Raw genomic sequence first — 18,327 nt, forward strand, 5'->3', positions numbered from 1 at the left:
AAGGAAGGAGGTCCAACCTCCAAGTCCCCGGCGAAGAGAGGACCTCTGGGGGCGAAGATCCAGGGCTCGCGTCTAGGGGGAATGCTGAGAGGCGGGGTCCAGAGGGCGCTGGGACACGCGAGGGAGCAGGGGCTCCGGGGCTCGATCCCAGGCAGGGGTTACGCGTTGAGGACGCAGGAGGGCGAAGTTCCCGGGCTTCCACCCAAAGGGGCTCCGTCAGCGGGTGCGGTGGGAGCCAGAGCCCCATCCCGGGAGCCGGGCGGGCCCTGAGGAGGGAGGGGCGGGGCCTGCGGGGAGGGCGGGGCCATGGTGGGCGGTGCCTGAGGGGCTGCGGTGGGCGGGGCGTGGGGCGGGACCGGGGTCCTGGGGCCGGGCGGGGCCGGGCGGTGCTGCGCAGCCGCGGGGCGGGGTGTGAGGGCCTGCGGGGGGCGGGGCGGGGCTGCAATGGGCGGGGCCTGCGGGGTCCCGGGGCGGTGCCTGCGGGGCCGGGCGGGGCCGGGCCCTGGTGGGCGGTGCCTGCATGGGCCTGCGGCGGGCGAGGCCTGCGGTGGGCGGGGCGTGGGCCGGGCCGGGTGCCGGGGCCGGGCGGGGCCGGGCGGTGCTGCGCAGGCGCGGGGCGGCTAGCGCGCATGCGGGGCTGCCAGGCTGCTGCCGGCGCCGCCACTCCCGGGAGCATGAAGGACCGAACCCAGGAGCTCCGCACGGTGAGTCCGCCCGCCGCCCGCGCTCTGCGCGCCCCCGACTTTCTACCCAGGTCGGTGGCCAGCGGGGCGCGGGGTGCGGGGCGGAGCCGGGGACCCGACCTTCGGGGTCCCGCCCCTTGGCGCCCCTCGGGGTGCGGGCTCGCGCGGGCTCGGCCCCGTTGGCCCGCGGACTGGCGGCCCGAGCCCGGGGTCCGGGGTGAAGTTTCCGCACCCCCTGCGGGGCCGGGGGCTCTTCTCGGGGTCCGATGGCGGAGCCGAGCCTGCTCTCTCCTCGGCCCACGGAGCGGGTCCGGTCTCTGTCTCTCGGCTGAGCCTCGCTCCTGTCCCTCCCGTTTCCTGGCGGTGGGGACGGGCGGGGGGCGGTCCCCTGTCCCGAGCCCCTTCGCGGGGCGCTGCAGAAACGGGGTTGTCGGGTGGGGGCAGGCTCCACGCCCGGAGCTTCTCGCGGGGCGCCCCGCCGCCCCCGTCACCTGTGGCTCCCGTCGCCTGTGGCCCCCGTCAGTCGCCTCTGGCCCCGTCGGTCACCTGTGGTCCCCGTCAGTCGCCTCTGGCCTCCGTCACCTGTGGCCCCCGTCAGTCGCCTGTGGCCCCTGTCAGTCGCCTGTGGCCCCGTCGGTCACCTGTGGCCCCCGTCAGTCGCCTGTGGCCCCGTCGGTCGCCTGTGGCCCCCATCAGTCGCCTGTGGCCCCCGTCAGTCGCCTGTGGCCCCCGTCAGTCACCTGTGGCCCCCGTCACCTGTAGCTCCCGTCACCTGTGGCCCCCGTCACCTGTGGCTCCCCGACGGGTCGCGGTCCTGGTCTTCTGCCCACCCGCCCCTGCTCCACCAGCCTGGCTTCCAGGTAGCCCGAGCCACCGTTTCCTGGCCCTTTCAGTGTTCTCCGGTCTGATTCAGACCTGCATCTGTTTTTCCACCTGTGTCTCAGAGGTCCCTGGGGTGTGACCCCTGGGCGGGGCTTGAGCGGGGTAGGAGGACTCACAAAGGTTCTGAGTCAGCCCACCCTCACCCAGCACAGACAGAGACCCCTGCCTCCTGCTCCTGTCACCAGGGCTCTGCCCCCGGCTTGTGCCATTCACCGGGATGCTGTCCTTAGGAATGCCAGATCCTGGGGCTGGTGGAGGCAGTGAAGGAATTGAAGCCCTCCTGTCTCTGTGGGGCAAATGGGGGTCTGGGCCCTAGTCCAGATACCAAGTCGAGCCTCACTGAGACCCTGGCCGACCAACCACCCTGTTAACAAACCCTGCCGACAGATCTCTGGGGCCCACAGCTCAGTGACTCCCCAGAAACCCCTCCTCTGCCCAGCTTGGTCCCCTCATATGAAAAGCTCCAAGTGTCCTTTGGGCTGTTGATCCCATGGCATGTCCCCTCTGCCCAGAGGCTCCCTCAGTTTGTGCTGGGGCCTCCCCTATTTTACCAGTCTTGGGCATCTTGGAGCTGGGGCCCGCGCTCCCCTGCCTCATCTCCCACTTGCTCTGACATGGCAGCCCCCACCCTCCCCTCAGACCTGTGTTATTCCTGGCCCAGGTCCCAGCCCCTGGGGTAGACCCCCATGATGTTTCAAAGAAAGAATATGGTCCCTCAGGTTATATACAGTCTCTAAACACTTCCCCTGCCAGTCCTTGTAGTTGCCCTGAAGTTTCCTGTGCTCTGCTGAGTCAGAAAGAATGTTATCTTGGTGATGGCTGTGTAGTGTATTTGCTGATGTTTGGGTGGCTGGTGGGTCAGGTGGGAGTATGTAGGGACCAAGTGGCTGGAAGGGGTACAGTCCCTTACACCTGATGAGGGCCTCTGGTTCACCAGCCTCTCAATCCCTCTTCTGAAGGGGGAATTGAGTCACAAAGGAGAAGTGGCTTGCTTGATATATCAAGATGGATGGTAGAAAGGGGCTTTGTCTAGTCCCTGAAGATGGTCAGACTTGGCCATGGCTGGGACTGGAGGAGCCCCAAGAGAGCTGAGGTTGTGAGGGGCTTGAAGCCAGGTCTTTTTGCTCTGGCGGGTATCTCTGGGACCCACCCAACACCCCCATGCATGTACACACACGTGCACGTGTGCAAGCACATGTGAGCACACACTGGCCTGAGTGTCCTCTCAGAAGCATTCGGAGACCCCACCTCTCATGGGCTGACAGCCATGGAGACTGTACTCACTGCTGGGTGGCCCTGCCCACTGCAGGGTGGGAGTCTCTTTCCCTCTGGGCCTTGGGTCCCCATCTCTGAAGTGGAAACAGGAAGCCCTGGAACTCAGCATCTTAGGGAGAGAGGGATGGTCACAGGTCTCCCAGCTGACTCCACACTTGAGGGAGACCTTGAACCCCAGGAGTTGTAACTTTCAGCCCAAAATCTCCATGAATCAGTCGGGTGGTGTAGGCTGGTCAGGCTGGACAGAGGGATGCTCAGAACCTTGGCTGCACCCCCATCCCTCTGGTCTTCCCTCTCTCCCTCCCTTCCTCCTCCTTCTCCTCCTCCTCCTTTCTCCTCCCCACCCAACGCCACCACATTTGGAAGGAAGGCTAAGGGAGCTTATTTATAAAAGTCACACTTGGGGAAGGAGCTGGTGCGTCTCCTCAGCACTCTGCAGGCCCAGCCCTCTAGCCTTCTCCAGCCCCCAGCTCATTGGGCTGGCTCTTCCACTTCTGCAAGTAAGAGCTCGGGGAAACGTTGGGGTCCTCAGGAGGCCAGCATGGGGGCCTCCACACTGTAGACAGGCCCTCAGAGGTCAGCAGGGGCAAGCCTTTGGGGGGAAGGTGGGAAAGGCAGCCAGAGAGGGACAGGGATGGCCCAAACCACACAGCCCAGGAGAGACTTCAGGGACAGGTATCCCCAGACAGCCCTGCCCTTGCATTCAGCTGCCCCGTTACCCTCTACTCAGGCCTCCCTGGTTTTCTCTCTGGGGACTTCTGGAGCTGACCCAGAGCATGTTCTGGGCCCAGAGCATGTTTATCTACGTGGTGGACCATGTGGGGCTGACCCACCTTCTCTGGGCCCAGAGCGTGTTAATCTACATTATGAACCTTGTGGGAACTGAGGAGGGTGCAGGAAGAGGAGCTGGATTTGAAGAGAAGGGAGGGTGATCCAAAAGGCGGGACTGGTGTGAATAAAGGCAGAGAGAGAGAGGCTATGTGTTGGACCTGGAGAACAATGGGAAGTCCTGACCCCACCAGGCCTCCTGGGGCCCTGAGGTCCTGAGCAGCTGCATCACTGGAGCTGCCAGGGCAGGCCTGGTGGGCCAGCCCAGTGCCCCCCTCTTTGCCTACAAGTTCCCTTGTCACTCACTGTCTGCTGGAAAGAGACTGGGGACCAGGAGGGCAACACAGTGCAGGTTTGGTCCTTAACCTCTGTGAGCCCATTTTCTCATCTGTGATGTGGAACCAGTAGTATCCACCTTGCAGGATGGCATAAATGAGGGTGTAAAAATAGCGGGCCGGGGTAGACCTCAGCACACACCTAATTGCTGCTTCCCTCCTTCCTGCCCATCACCTCCCTGGGATTTCCCAGAATAAACAATGGACTGGGGCACATTTTCATCTGGGTGCAGATGGAATGACCATCAGGGACCAGCTAGTCCAGCCTACTATCTAGCAAATGGGAATACTGAGGTCCAGGAAGGACCAGGCCTTACCTGGGTCACGAGGTGCCTCGGTGGCAGAGCCAGGCCTCTTTCACTCCCTGAGCTGCTCTGGGGCCCTGCTGAGGGGCAGCGGAGCTGAGAGCTGGGTACCTCAGGTGGAGGAGGAGGTGAGAGAGGGCAGGGACTGGGGCTGGAGGGCCCTCTTTCCTGGAGCCCCTGCTTGGCCTCACACACCCCTGACTCAGCTCTGGGCCTCTCTGCACTAGAGATATTGACTTTGATTAGTCACTAAAGAGAGGAAAGGAAAAAAAAATAGCCCTCGAGGCAGACAACACCGACTGCTGCTCAACCAGGCTTCAGTAATGAATCAACCTGCTGCCTGGCCAGCCGCCATCCTCTGGGACGGGCCTGGAGGCTGTCCAGCCTCTCAGCCTCTTGGAGGACTCAGACTCATTTCTGGGAAGGTGTCCTGGAATCCTAGAGCCTCTGCCCAGAGGCTGCCTCCTTCCCTGGCCATATCCACCCACTGAGGTTCTTGCAGGGTCTTCTTGACCTGAAGGTCAGTCAGCGCTGCTTCCTACTCCCTGACTTCTGTTCCTGGTTGAGCAGGCTGGAGGCGAGGGGGTGAGACCAGGCCATGGCTCTCTTCTGTGCATGGGCTTTTAAAAAATCCCTCACCGGTCCCACCCCCATAAATTCTGATCAGTCCCTCAAGGTGGAGCCCCGGAAGCTATTTATTAAAAATTCCTCTAGGGGATTCTGGTGCTTTCCCAGGATTGAGCACCACTGAGTTAGGAACAAAGAGCAGCAGACAGATTGGATGTTGGCTGGATATGAGAGGAGGCAGATGGTGGGATGCCCCCAGGTGTCTGGCCTGGGTGGAGGCTCTGGGGAACAGGAGGGCCTTGAGGGGTTTTAGAGGAGGGAGCCCAGGAGAGAGGTACAGCCTGGTTTGGTATGGTACCACGCAGGCTGCCCCTTTGATGTCTGCGTAGGTGTGTCCAGGAGACGTTGGACCTCGAGCTGGTTGTGCCCCTCAGCTCCAGCTGCCATCTCCATGCTGAAGCTGCCCAATTGCCCAGCTCCAACCCAGCCCTCCTTCTGGAGCTGTGACTGTCACTCAGAGAGGGCACTCATCATTCAGCAGTTAACAGGGTGCCTACTCTGTTCCCAGCAGCCAGCGGGCCAGAAGGGTGTCCTCTCAAAGAGTACATGTGTACGACGGCCACCTGGCCAGCCCAGGACGCCAGCAAGGCAGCCACACCAGGCTGGCTGCATTATTGAGTTCCATCTGGGTCAGGAGTGTGTCTTGTTTGGGGGCAGAGGAGGTGGGAGGATGACATCCTACAACCTTGTCATTTATTCGTTGTCCAGTGAGAACTGATTATGGGCCCGACTTAGTCTGGAGGCGGTCTCTAGACAGGTGCCACAGGGCTTGGATGTGGGTGGGGTGGCCTGGGTGCCAGAGTCAGGAGCCATCCAATTCTTACAGGCTGGAACAAGCAGAATGAAAGTCCATCACTGGAGACAGCAGTAGGGAGGGGCTTGGGGCTTTCCTTGGCAGGAAGTGCTATGTAATTTTTGGCTGTATTAGTAGAGGTAGACCATGTAGAGAGAGGGAGGGGAGAGGTCAGCCCTTTGGCACTGCTCAGACCACAGTCAGCAGGTTCTGTTTATTTGGTTACCTGCAGGAGAAGACAGGCGGCACACAACAAGGCTGAGGCAGGGGCTGCAATTTAGGGCCCCTGGGAAGGCTCTGAAGGAGAGAGAATGCTCAACTTGAGAAGAGAAACCCAGGAAGGATGGGGATGCTGCCTTGAGATTTCTGGTAGAGCCGCTTCAGAAAGAGGGCACTGTTAGGTTCTTTTTGGCCTAGGGCCAAACCACAGGAAAGGAAGGACTGTCTAACATCAGGGCCTCCAGCACTAGGCAGGTCCCTTAGGGCTCCAATAGGGATGTGGTCAGTGTGCTGGGAACCAGAGGAACTTGGGGAGCAACTGGGGAAGGCTTCCAGAAGAAGGTGGCATTCGTGGATGAGGGGAATGTCTGCCTCAGGGAGTCCGTTCCAGGCAAAGGGAGTTGCTTGGGGAAGGCAGGGTGGTGGTTGTAGGTGTGGTGTGGGGATGTGAGGGTCAGGCCTCAGGCTGGGGTGGTGGGATGAAGAGGAGGGGTGGGGGTGGGAGGACTTGGTGAGGATGGGTGTGGGGCAAAGGGGGACAGTCTGTTTGGACCATCATCCCAAGGTTTTCTTAGATCTACAGCTGGTTTGTACAAGGCTGTGAGGTCAGGCCCTAAACCCTCTGATTGGCTTTGGGGCCAACCTCAAAGCCACCTCCGTGGTGGACCCCACCCTAGGTACCCGCAAACCCTGCCCCGGGTCTCCCTTCCCCTGCTCTGCACTCATAGACGGGACCTGGAGGAGGGCCTGGGTGTCCCTCCCACCCACCCTCTGCTGGAAAAAAGACCCAGTTCAGCCTTCAGCCCTGGGGGAGGCTGTGGAGGGAGCAGGTCAGAGCTAGCCGGCCACCTTGAGAAAATACATCCTCATTTTACAGATGAGCAGGCTGGTCCCAGAAAGGGACACCAGCCAGACCTCAGGGGTCTCTGGGACAGGGGCTGGTAGTGCCTCTCCTCTCTGGGATTCAGGGGCCTTTGTCTTTGGCCTGAGTGGCCATCATTACTCTTTCTGGGGAGGGAGCTGGAAAATTCTTACTCATCTACCTCTGGGCAGCGGAAGGACAGGGCAGGAGGAGCATTAAATGGTGGGAACTCCATTTAATGGGTGGGCTTGGTAGGGGGGTGGCCACCTGGTGACAGCCACAGGCTCTTGTGTTGAGTAGGGTGTGAATTTAATTAGCTGCTGGGGGAGGAGGTGTGATGTCTTGATGGGAAGACGCCCCTTCCACACGCACCCCCGCCAGTTTGGGGGGGTCCTGGTATATGCTGAGCTGTCACCACCTGCTCAGTCTTCCCTCCCCACAGCCAGGCGTCACTGTTCCCATCTCTCATAGGAGAAATCAGCAGTGGGCGCCCCCCAGCCATACCCCGTCCCCATGGGGCACTGAGAAAGGAGGAAGCAGGACCTAACCCTAGAAAGTGGTTTGAGAAGTGGCAGCCCCTGCCCTGGGGTGGCCAAACTAGGAATCCTTGCCTTGTTGTGGAGGGCAGCCTTGGCCTTGCTGGCAGAGTGGGCCGACCCTGGCAGACCCAAGGTGTAGGGCGGACAGTAATGACCACCCCCTGTATGCTGGGAAGTCAGACCTATCATTACCCGCCCCATGCTGAGGAGTGGCTTTGGTACAGGTGCTTCTGGGGCAGGTGGGCCAGGACCACCACCTGTATATGGGGCCTACGGCAGCCTGGAGCCAAGTGGCAACATGACTAATGTCTCGTGCCTGCCAGGCCCAGCTTTAGGCCTAGAGGAGGGAGAATCAACTTCCAGTGTCAAGACGGACAGGAAAGAGGAGAGAGTGCCTAAGGGCTGAGTGGGCAAACCTAGCACCCAGCAGGGCCCCATAGACCATATCTCTCAGGACTGTCTGAGGCACTGTGGAGAGGGCCCACAGGGTGGGGCGTTAGTAGTGCCCAGGCCTGGGACAGACAGTCATGCCTCCCCCTACATAGCCCTCCCTGGAAAAGGAACCTGGGAACTCAGGGCTCCATCTTAATCAAATCTGAGGGGTGTGGCTGAGTCCTTGAGCATGGAGAACACTGGCTGCAGGACAGCCTGTTTCAGGCAAGGCCTGGGGGAGCAGGGGCCAGATGCAGGCTCAGCTAATGATACACACCCAGCCTTTGGGTGGCTTCAGGCTCAGGGGCTGCAGGCCACAGACACCAAGCCCTAGGGTCTGCTTGCCCAGCCAGAGGCAGGGCCTCCCCAGCTGCACCCTGGGGTGAGGGGTGTGCAGGGACCACCCTGGTTATGTGGGAAAGGGGCAGCTGGCCAGGGGAAGGAGTCCCAGGCCAGGCCATAGAGACTGGGTCCTGTCACTAACCTGATAGGCTGGGCCTATGTCCCCGGGGTCCTCCCACTGTCACTGGTGAAGGCTGGAAGCCGAGGGCACAGCTTGCAAGTGGTCCCAGGAGAGAGGGGTATGGCTGGGGCCTGGAGCTGCACCCTGTCTGCATGTGTCCGTGCACCATGTCTCTGCCCGTGTGCTGGGGTCTCGTGGGACCCAGAGGCCCTACCGCAGTCCACTCATGTGCACTCCTCCCTAAGCAGGCCAAGGACAGCGATGACGATGATGATGTCACTGTCACCGTGGACCGAGAGCGCTTCATGGACGAGTTTTTTGAACAGGTGGGAGCCAGCCCACCCCATCTCTCCCTGTACACTGGCTGACCTAGGGGGCCTCATGTCACCTGTGAGCCAGGCCTAGCACTCTGACACTGTGCTGGCTCAGCAGCCCAGGAGGAAAGCAGGGAATGAACCCATTCTGAGGGCAAGTAGACTGAGCTCAGAAGAGAGCTTGGGACTGGAACTCCCCACTGCTCCCTACTCCTGCCAAGAAGGGTTCTTGGAGACAGCCCCCCCACCTCGGGCCCGTCCACCTGAAGCCTGGCCCTGGGCCCAAGGAGCCCCTCCCCTCCCTGCTGTCACCCCTGACGGCCTCGCCGTGGTCCCCAGGTGGAGGAGATCCGTGGCTTCGTTGACAAGATCTCGGAGAGCGTGGAGGAGGTGAAGCGGAAGCACAGTGCCATTCTGGCCTCCCCCAACCCTGACGAGAGTGAGTGGGAGGTGGGGCTACCACGGGGGAGTTCTTGGCACTGCTGGAGGCTGAGGGCACCCAGGCCTGGCCAGGTGAGGGGATCCACGGACGGAAGGAGCTTCAGAAGGAAACCTCCATCCCAGGCCCATGGTGATGGAGTGAGTGGCCAAGGACCACTGGAGACTTAGTCGAGGGAGGGGCAGCCTTCTGGGGCCTGGGGTGGGGCACAGGCAGCCAGCCCCACCCTCACCAGGTGAGGTGGCTTTTCTCTAAGGCCACAGGGCCGGCTGCAGCCCTGGAATCTGGGCAGGAGGAGGGAGGACTCTGGGAGGGAGGAGTCTCAGATCACTAGGAGGCCTTTCAGCCCCGCCCCTCCCTCTCCCTCGCCTCCCCAGGGAGCAGGTGGCGGCTCTGGGGTGGCAGTGCTATGGGAGGGCAGGCCGGCCAGGCAGGCAGAGCTTCCGGAAGGAGCTGGCAGCCCTGGCACCTGGCCATCTTGGTACCCTAGATCTGGGCAGTCTCCGCTCTAGCCGCCCCTCTCTCTCCACACAGGGAGCTGCTGTGTGCCTGGATTCCCCTGTCCCCACAGGTGTCCCTGACCTGGCTGTCACAGTCTCTGTTGAGGTGTTGATGACTACGCTAATAGGGCCAGGCTGACAGGGGGTGGCTCACCGTTGGTCCCAGTGAGGCAATGACTAGCCTCTGAGGCACCTGCTTCCTCCATGGGATACCCCCACGTCTCTGGCTCCTTTAGATGGTATCAGTCTGTGGGGCCCAATGGGGACAGCACAGGCCCTCAAGGGGAAGGACCTGGGACCCCGAGCCGGCCACCCAGTCCTGTTCTCCCCTGGCACTCAGGGTGGGGTTTTTATCGTCTCCAACACTGACTGCCAGTTTGTGACCCCACCCCCAGGTCACTGGCGTTCTTAAGAACCCAGAGTAAGTCTTCCCACAGCTCCAAGGTGTACTTGAATCTGAGGCTGTTGCCACACCCACCGAGCCCAGTGCCGGGCCCTCTGGAGCCAGGATGCTGCAGTGGGAGCTGGGGGACTGCCTGGGAAAGGGGGAAAGGAGAGCGGGCTGGCCAAGGTGGGGGACATCAGCGCAGACATCAGCCCCACCCTCCCCAGGGCTTTGTCTGGGGCAGCCAGCCTGTGCTGCAGTGTGTCTGCTGTACTTCATGCCCCTGTGTCCCTGTGTGGGGTGAGGAGGTGGCTGCAGGGGGAGGGAACAGAGTAAAGAGCCTGGGAATTGGTGCTCTCACTGGCAGCGTGGGCCTGGGGCTCCCATAGGCCATCTTCTGCACTGCTCTCCCTGGACCACCTGGTCAGGGGGAGTGGCTCAGAGTCGCCCTCTGTTAGCTGAGCAGTTGGAACCCCTCAGAAGGTCACTGCATGGGCTGTGACAGGTGCTCGCCGAGGGGCTCAAGGACAGAGGCAGAGCAGAGCTGGCAGGAAGGATGGTGGGGAGTGGGTGCTCTCCTGGGCCAAGGCTGATTCTGCCTTCTCTGGGGGCTGCCATCCGGGCTGGGCTATTTTGGGTCTGAGAAAGGAGGCTGAGACGTTGGAGCAGCTGGTAACCGAGTTTTCCTTTGTTCACACAAACAAGGCACCCTCCTCCACTCCTCAGAGCCCTCCAGCTGCCTCTCATGCTCCACTTGGGAGGGAGCCCTATCTCTGGCCTTCCTAATAGGCCACTGCATCCCCTCCCGTAGGAGAAACACCCACCCAGAAGCAAGCAGAGGGTGTGTTTGGAGGGGGTACAGCCAGGAGCTCAGACCTGGCTTTCCAGAGCAGGGAGTTGGAGGGCTGCCCTGAAGTTTGGGGGTTGCCAGGACCCATTGCTGTGCCCTGCGCCCCTGGGGAAGCAGCCAGCCCAGCCCACTTTGCCAGCCAGCTCCTTGCAGAGAACGGGGTGAGCCGGCTACTCCCACAGCCGCTGCCAGCTTGAGGGCAATGGTTCCATCTGGAAAAAGGACCAGAAACCCTATGCCCCACCCTCCCCCAACGTCGCCCAGCTACCTGCCACCTCCAGGGCTGGTGATCCCCAGGGGCTCACCAAGGTTAGGTGCCCCCGGCCCCTCCCACCCACTGGGCATTCAGCTCTCGGCCTCCACAGAGCTCAGCACATGGGGAGGGGCAGCTGTGGGGGTAGAACGAGGGCAGCCCTGGCCAGAGTGAGGCTGTGCCCCAGGGAATGTGGGGTCAAGGAGGCATCTCTCCACTGGCTAGATGCTCACCCTGAGCCACCAGGTAAGCTACCTAGCTGAGCCCGTATCCCCACCTTCGACTCGGGCAACTGTCAAGTAAGTGGGCCCCGGTGCCAACTCCAGCATCACCAGCTGCTTCTCAATTACTTCTGCCTGAAATTTAGACCCATCTGTTATCTGCTGGGGGGGAGCCAGAGAGGGAGGAGGGGATGCCTTGGAAGGCAGTGAGGAGTGGGCGAGGCTGCAGCTGGCATGGCCCTGACCCAGGACTGGAGGGGCAGGCAGAGCCTTAGTCAGGGAGGAAGGGGAGGTAGCCAGTGTCCCCCATCGGGCCCCTGTGTGGGGGCTGTACCTGGACATCAGGCAGTTGGGAACCCAGAGTGTCTACCCTGCTCCCTCTGCCTCCCCAGAGACAAAGGAGGAGCTGGAGGAACTCATGTCTGACATAAAGAAGACGGCGAACAAAGTTCGTTCCAAGTTAAAGAGTGAGTCTGCGCTCAGGCCTTGTTTGGGAGCCAAGGCACTACAGGTCCGCCTACTCGTTAGCCCCTGGGGGCTCGCTCCCCTGCACTGGTGGGTTGGATCTTGTGTTCCTCTATGAGGGTGCCATTGTGTGCTCATTCACTCAACAGCTCCGTGGCAAACCTGGGTGAGCCAGGCTCTGGGCTGGGCCTGCGACCCAGATGCCCAAGGCCTTGTCCAGGGCATGCCCCACTCTGGGCACCCCAGTGAGATGCTTCAACTAAAGGGTTAATGAGGGGCTAACTGGGCAACACTGGCTGTGCCATGCAGAGGCCCCATGTGCTGTGTGGCCGTGGACATGCACACACACCCCAAAATTTACAGGCCTAGGCTGCTCTTTTGCAGGGGGGCCCCTGGTTGGGTGCACGGCTTTCTGGGGCAGATACTGGGTGGGCCTGAGCCACCAGGCCTGGCACATAGTAGGTTCTCATACACACAGCTTGATGCGTGACAGGCTTTCCAAGTGGGTGTGCATGGGAACAGGTGTACATACCCCTGAGTACACACCTGCTCAGCCCCTCCTCCATCATGCCTGTTTTCCTCCCAGTGTGCCCCCTCCGCTGGCCACCTGCAGACTCCCCGAGCCCCCATTTGTTCCCGGGGCCTGAGCCAGATCCTGGGCATGTGGGATGGTACGGGTGGCGGCAGTGGTGAGTGGGGACTGTCGCTCAGCAGCCCTGTGCTCACCCAGGCATGGAGCAGAGCATCGAGCAGGAGGAGGGCCTGAACCGCTCCTCCGCCGACCTGCGGATCCGGAAGACACAGGTGCAGGCAGGGACCTCGGGCGGCGGTGCAGGTGCCTAAGACTGGCCGGGCCTGACACCGCACCCCCGTCTCCCGCACCCAGCACTCCACGCTGTCCCGGAAGTTCGTGGAGGTCATGTCCGAGTACAACGCAACACAGTCTGACTACCGTGAGCGCTGCAAGGGCCGCATCCAGAGGCAGCTCGAGATCAGTAAGCTGGGGGGTGCAGCCAGGCTGAGGGGTGGGGCCAGAGGTGGGGCGGGGCCCGGGATGAAGGGTGGGGCGGGGTGGGGCCAGAGGTGGGGCGGGGCCTGGGATGAGGAGTGGGTCAGGGGCTCTGCTGAGGGGTGGGGCCAGAGATGGGGCGGGGCCCGGTGTGAGGGGCGGGGCCTGGGGTGAAGGGTGGGGCCCAGGCTCAGGTGGGCGAGGTGGGGCGGGGCCCTGGATGAGGGGCCGGGCCATGGGGTGGGGGCGGGGTCCGGGATCAGGGGTGGGGCCAGAGGTGGGGCAGGGCCCGGGTGAGGGGTGGGTCAGGGGCCCTGCTGAGGGGTGGGGCCAGAGATGGGGTGGAGTCAGGCAGGGCTGAGGGGTGGGGCAGGCTCAGTGTGACCCCTGCTTTCAGCTGGTCGGACCACTACCAGTGAGGAGCTGGAGGACATGCTAGAGAGTGGGAATCCAGCCATCTTTGCCTCGGGGGTGAGTGTAGACCCCCACCATGACCCCTGGTGTGCACGGAATGTGCTGGGGCCCCGGTATTTGGTCAACAGAGCCCCCTTGTGAGGCAGGTTTGTGCCTGCAGTTTACAAAAGAGAAAGCAAAGGCCCGGAGAGGAGAAGGGACCAGATTGAGGTCACGTAAATGCTAGTGGCAAAGGTGGACTTAAGACCCGGGTCCCCTGACTCCTCCCAGTTGGCTCTGCTGCCCATTTGCCACCCACGGCGGCCTCCTCCCACCATCTTTTCCCCCCTAGAGATCACAGTGTCTCTACATTCAAGCGAAGCTCAGTTTTCTGCTGAGCAGGGTGCTTCTTGGAGGAGGTGGCACGCAGACATGGGAGGCAAAGGTCCTGGAAAAGCGGGGATGATGGCAGTCCATGCGGTGTGGGAGGAAGCAGAGGAGACAGGGTGGTAGAAAGGCAAAGCTTCCATTCAGGACCTGGGTCCATGGGGATGGAGGGGCAGCCGGCTTGAGCTCTGGTAATAAAGCCCACTGATGGTAAACAACAATTTATTGAGCAGTTGCTAGGAGTCATGCACAGGTGGGAAGCATCATTAGCTTGGATTACAGACCAGGAAACCGGTCTCAGGAACCGGATGATACAGTCAGTAAAGCAAGCAGGAGGGCAGGGGTGGGCTGTAGCTAGAGGAACCCTCAGGCCACCCTTCTGGAACTCTGCTCAGGCCACTGCCCATCCTAGCTAGCTGCCTTCCCTCTGGCCTTCTGCCTTTCTGGTCCCAGTCCCCACCCCATCCCCCTTCAGAGACCCCTGGGTCCCAGCCCACTGTCCCACCCACTAGATCATCATGGACTCCAGCATCTCGAAGCAGGCACTGAGCGAGATTGAGACACGGCACAGTGAAATCATCAAGCTGGAGAACAGCATCCGTGAGCTTCATGACATGTTCATGGACATGGCCATGCTCGTTGAGAGCCAGGTGAGCGCCCGGGCCCCGTCCCCCCAGCCCACAGCAGCACCCAGAGCTGCACTAACCCCTGCCCTTTCTGCCTGACACGCTGCTCCTGCCTGGGAGGGACCAAGTCTTCAGGTAACTAGCCTCCTGCTGTTGACGTTGCTTCCAGGGCCCTGCCTGCCACTTGGCCCTGCCCACCTGAAGGACCCCCGCCCCCCGCATGGCTCTGCCACTAGGTCCTGGCTCTGCATGTCTCTGCTTGGCCCTCCCCCAGGCTAGCCTTGTCCTGGCCACCAGCTGTTTCTCCAGTGTCCACTGAGGACCAGGCGTTTTTCTAGGAGTGGGAGGCGCAGCCACGGCCAGGACAGATGAGGGCACTGCTTCCTGGAGCGAACAGCTGTGGGGAGAAAGGGCGGCCTAGGTAAATACGTGGAACGTCCTCTAGTTGTACCAGGTGCTCGGGGGACATGAGGAGGCAGTGTGACGGCAGGGGTTCTTCAGCTTGCCTGTGCCTGAGAGTCCCCTGGATGGCTGGTAGGTTTCCTGGTCTCTATTCCCAGAGATTGATAGGTCAGGTGGGGGCCTGTGAATTTGCACTTCTGGCAAGCTCAAGGGTGTTGCTGATGTTGCTGGTCCAAGGACCACGCTTGGAGCAACACTGTGATAGAGGGACAGGGCAGCCACTTTGGATGGGTTAACCAGGAAAGGTCTCTGAGGTGACATTTGAACTGATACCAAAATGGTAAAAAGAAGTTGGCCATTAAGACTTCTTGTGGGAAGAGTGAGGAGCTGGCCCCAGGCAGAGGGTCTAGTGTGCACCCAGATCCTGAGACCTGCAAGAGCATGACTTGAGGACCAGAAAGGGGCCTGTAAGGCTGCAGCACAGAGGGGTGGGAGGTGAGAGGAAGTTAGAGATGGGGTAGACAGGGCCAGACGTGGCAGCCAATGGTGGGGCATTTGGATTCTTCTAGATTGAGGGTTTTAAGTATGGGCGTGATATGAGTTATAGAAGCAGGTTGGCCACGGGGAGGAGAAACCAGTGATGTGGACTTGGGTGGTGTGGGGGAGAGCAGCCAGTTATCAAAATGCTGTTGTTGGGGGTCTTGTCAGGGCAGCATAACAGTCAGATTGGCCCCTGGGGGCGGGGGCAGCACAGGACCAGACTCCAGGGGCTGAGAGGGCTGTGGTGTGGGGATGAACTGCCAGTCCTGGGCTGGGCAGGGGGTGGAGGGCCTAACAAGCCAGGAGTCTTCAAGGTTGAAGACCACAGATCGTCAGAGCTGAGAGGACCATCATACCTGGAGGATGGAGGGGCACTCAGCATGGTCACCCTGTGAGCTGTAGCCAGGCCACGCAGACTCCTGCCCCGCCTTTCCCTGCATGGTCCCCAACACTTTGGCTGAGACTGCATGGCCAGTCCCCCCATGACTGCCCTGCAGGGAGAGGGGGGCGCTGCCTTGGGAGTTTGCTATGTCCTCCATGCCCTGCCCAGGGGCCTGGCCTGAGGGGCAAAGGTGGGAAGTTGTACCCTGTCCACCTGATGCCCCGTTTCTCTCCCAAACCTCAGGGTGCTTTCCTGAAGTCCTGCCCTGGGGGAGCCCTTGAGCTCGGATCCCCCCCGGCCTGCAGGGGGAAATGATAGATAGGATCGAGTACAACGTGGAGAACTCGGTGGACTACGTAGAGAGGGCTGTGTCTGACACCAAAAAGGCCGTCAAGTACCAGAGCAAGGCCCGCCGGGTTAGTAGCCCCAGCTTGGCCCAAGCCTGCATCCCCCTTCCCCAGTGCCCAGGAGCCCCGAGACCACTCCACAACACTCCTCCCCATTCTGCCTTTGTGATTCCTCTCCAAAGCCCTGACCAGAGCCTGTACCTCCCCATTCACTGTGACCTCCTGCCCTCAGCCCTGGTTTATCCCCTAAGGCATCCCCAAACCCCCTCGCTGCCCCCTTGTGCCCCAGCCCTCAAAGCTCTGCCCGGAGCTCAGCCCCCGACACTGAGGCCCTGTCCTGCTTCCCGCTGTCCTCTTGTGCCCCAGCCCTCAAAGCTCTGCCCAGAGCTCAGCCTCTGACACTGAGGCCCTGTCCTGCTTCCCTGCAGAAGAAAATTCTGATTGTCATCTGCTGTGTGGTCCTGGGCATCGTCATTGCCTCCACTTTCGGGGGCATCTTTGGATAGAAACCACCCTCTGCCGCCTCACTCCGGATGGTCCACCCAGGAGGCTCCCTGGCTGCTGCCGCCTAGCTGAGTAGCCCTCTGCACCCCGCCGCTGGCTCGGAGCACCCCACCCCACGTGCTCCTCTCTGCCACAGGGCCCTCCATCCCCGCCCTGCCCTCAGCCGTGTTGTCTGCATGATCTCTGTGAGTGTGTGTCTGTACAGAAGAGGCAGAGGGGAGCCAGGCTGGGCAGCGGCCCAGGGGGTGGGGACAGGTGTCAGCACGGGACAGACTCAGGCCCTGGCCACCTCACCCTCACTGGCCAGGGCTACCCCTCCCCTTGCCTTCAGTGATTCCCCTCGGGCCTGGGCTCAGCCCTCTCCTGGCACCAAGGCTCTCTCTGAACCACAGTCTTGCCTCCAACTGACCCGCCCTATCCTCTGGCCTCTCCAGCTGTCCCAAGCCCAGCCCCTGAGGGGTGGGGACCAGCTGGCCACATGGTGCTGCTTTTCAGGTTAGGGGAGGGGTGGCCCTGAGGGGGACAGCCCAGCTCTAAGCCTCTGATAGCCAATCACTGCCAGGGAGGCTGAGGGTACCATGGCCTCTGGCCACCTCAGGACCAGGCCCCCTCCCCTACCTCAGGGCAAAACCAAAAGGTCTCCCTTGGCTGAGGCCCTGCTTCATTCTCCCCTCAAACCCCTCCCCACACTCCCACAGCTCAAGAGTAACCCCTTTGGGCTAAGTCTGCCCCACATGACCCTCTGGAAGAGGCTGGCTGGTGCCCTGTCCCAGTGCCCCTGGAGCTGGGGAGACAGACCAGACCCCGTCAGCCCCTGCCTGGCTGCCGTCCACAGCCGACCCAGCCACTGACCCCGGCAGGCCTTGGGTCCCCAAGCCATTGTGTTGCATGTTTGGGACAGTGGTCCCTGCTCTCATGCTCCGGGAAGTCAGGACTGTCACTTCAGGCCTACAGTCACATCCTACCCTTGTTCTCCCCCACTGATGTGACACATGGGCGTCAGATGTCTCAGATGCAGTATTCAGCAGCCAGCCAGGGAGGGCCCCGGCCACCCCAAGCCTTCTCTCTGGTCAGCAAGGCCCCGCCCGAGCCCCTCTTCCTCCTTGACAGGCAGGGAGTGGGCCCTCCCTCAGCTTTGCACCTGCTGTGACCACTGTCCGCGTTGCCTTCTTCAGTAGCCACTTGACTCCCCACCTCCACCCCTTCACCAAAGGTCTTGGTACGACCAGCTGCCCATTTTGTGGACTTTTTATGTAGAATAAACATTTGTATCTGTACCAAGCCTCTTCCCTGCAATTCTTCCTGTGGGCGTGCCACAGCCTTGGAAGGTGCAGGTGAACGTGTGTGGCCCTGAGGGGACAGGGCTCGGAGGCAAAGGATCTCAAACAGGCACAGGCCTTCTCTCAGGCCCACTCTGGCCCTGTAGGGGAAGTACCATTCAGTGGATAACCTTCAACCTTTGGGAGCTGACATCTGGGCAAGACCCCAGGATCAGGTGTGAGTTCTGGGACCCTGAGCCTCATCCATCTCGCAGGCAACCAGTCCCTCTGGCCCCGCCCTCCCACCTCCTTGGGGCCTGAGCCTGCTGTGTCTGGCACTGCCCTCCCCTAGTCCCTCTCACCACTTTCCCCAAAAGTCTCAGGCAACCATAGACCCCCCTCCTATCAGCCTGCTAGACCACCCCCCACAGCCCAGTGCAGGGCCTGCCCTTTTGGCCTCCAGTGATCTGGCCCCTTGGCCAAAGGCAACTGAGTGCCGGGCTGCTAAGCAGCCATGAAAGCCCAGCCCAGGGCAGCTGGGCCGGGAGATGCCTTCAAACCAAAGGGGGGCCAGAGACTGGGCAGAGGTCTCAGACGACAGGCACCCTTGCTACACTTCATGCTGATCACGCCTCCAACTGATTCTCTTTAGTATAGTAAACTCTCAATTACAGAGATCCACCTGTGTTCCTCACAAATGAAAAGAATGCTTTTATAAACATTCAAGAACTAATTCCTGCAATCAAACAGTAACGCTACCAACAGAGGAACTCAGAAAATATGTTTGGGGCCACAGGGCTGGAAAATG

At 61.2% G+C, this 18,327-nt stretch overlaps 1 protein-coding gene across 10 annotated transcripts; it reads left to right on the top strand.

Annotated features, from left to right (window-relative positions):
- The first annotated feature begins 639 nt into the window (after positions 1-639).
- On the top strand, positions 640-18,319 carry STX1A (syntaxin 1A). Of its 10 annotated transcripts, XM_049903643.1 has the most exons (11): positions 640-704; positions 8,492-8,569; positions 8,897-8,996; positions 11,598-11,672; positions 12,401-12,474; positions 12,557-12,665; positions 13,077-13,150; positions 13,972-14,109; positions 14,424-14,506; positions 15,342-15,418; positions 15,653-15,733. In XM_049903643.1, exons 1-10 carry the CDS (start codon positions 675-677, stop codon positions 15,367-15,369), a joined length of 789 nt encoding a protein of 262 aa, XP_049759600.1. In that variant the 5' UTR covers positions 640-674; the 3' UTR covers positions 15,370-15,418; positions 15,653-15,733. The 10 variants fall into 10 exon arrangements, 9 of the variants coding, with proteins under 9 accessions (XP_049759600.1, XP_049759607.1, XP_049759601.1 ...); XR_007519614.1 differs by lacking the exons at positions 14,424-14,506; positions 15,342-15,418 and adding an exon at positions 14,531-14,619 and having other exon boundaries at positions 15,653-15,711; XM_049903650.1 differs by lacking the exons at positions 14,424-14,506; positions 15,342-15,418 and adding an exon at positions 16,185-18,319 and having other exon boundaries at positions 15,715-15,825.
- The last annotated feature ends 8 nt before the right edge of the window (positions 18,320-18,327 follow it).

This window comes from Elephas maximus, chromosome 12 (genome assembly GCF_024166365.1).
Source record: "Elephas maximus indicus isolate mEleMax1 chromosome 12, mEleMax1 primary haplotype, whole genome shotgun sequence".
NCBI lineage: Eukaryota > Metazoa > Chordata > Mammalia > Proboscidea > Elephantidae > Elephas > Elephas maximus.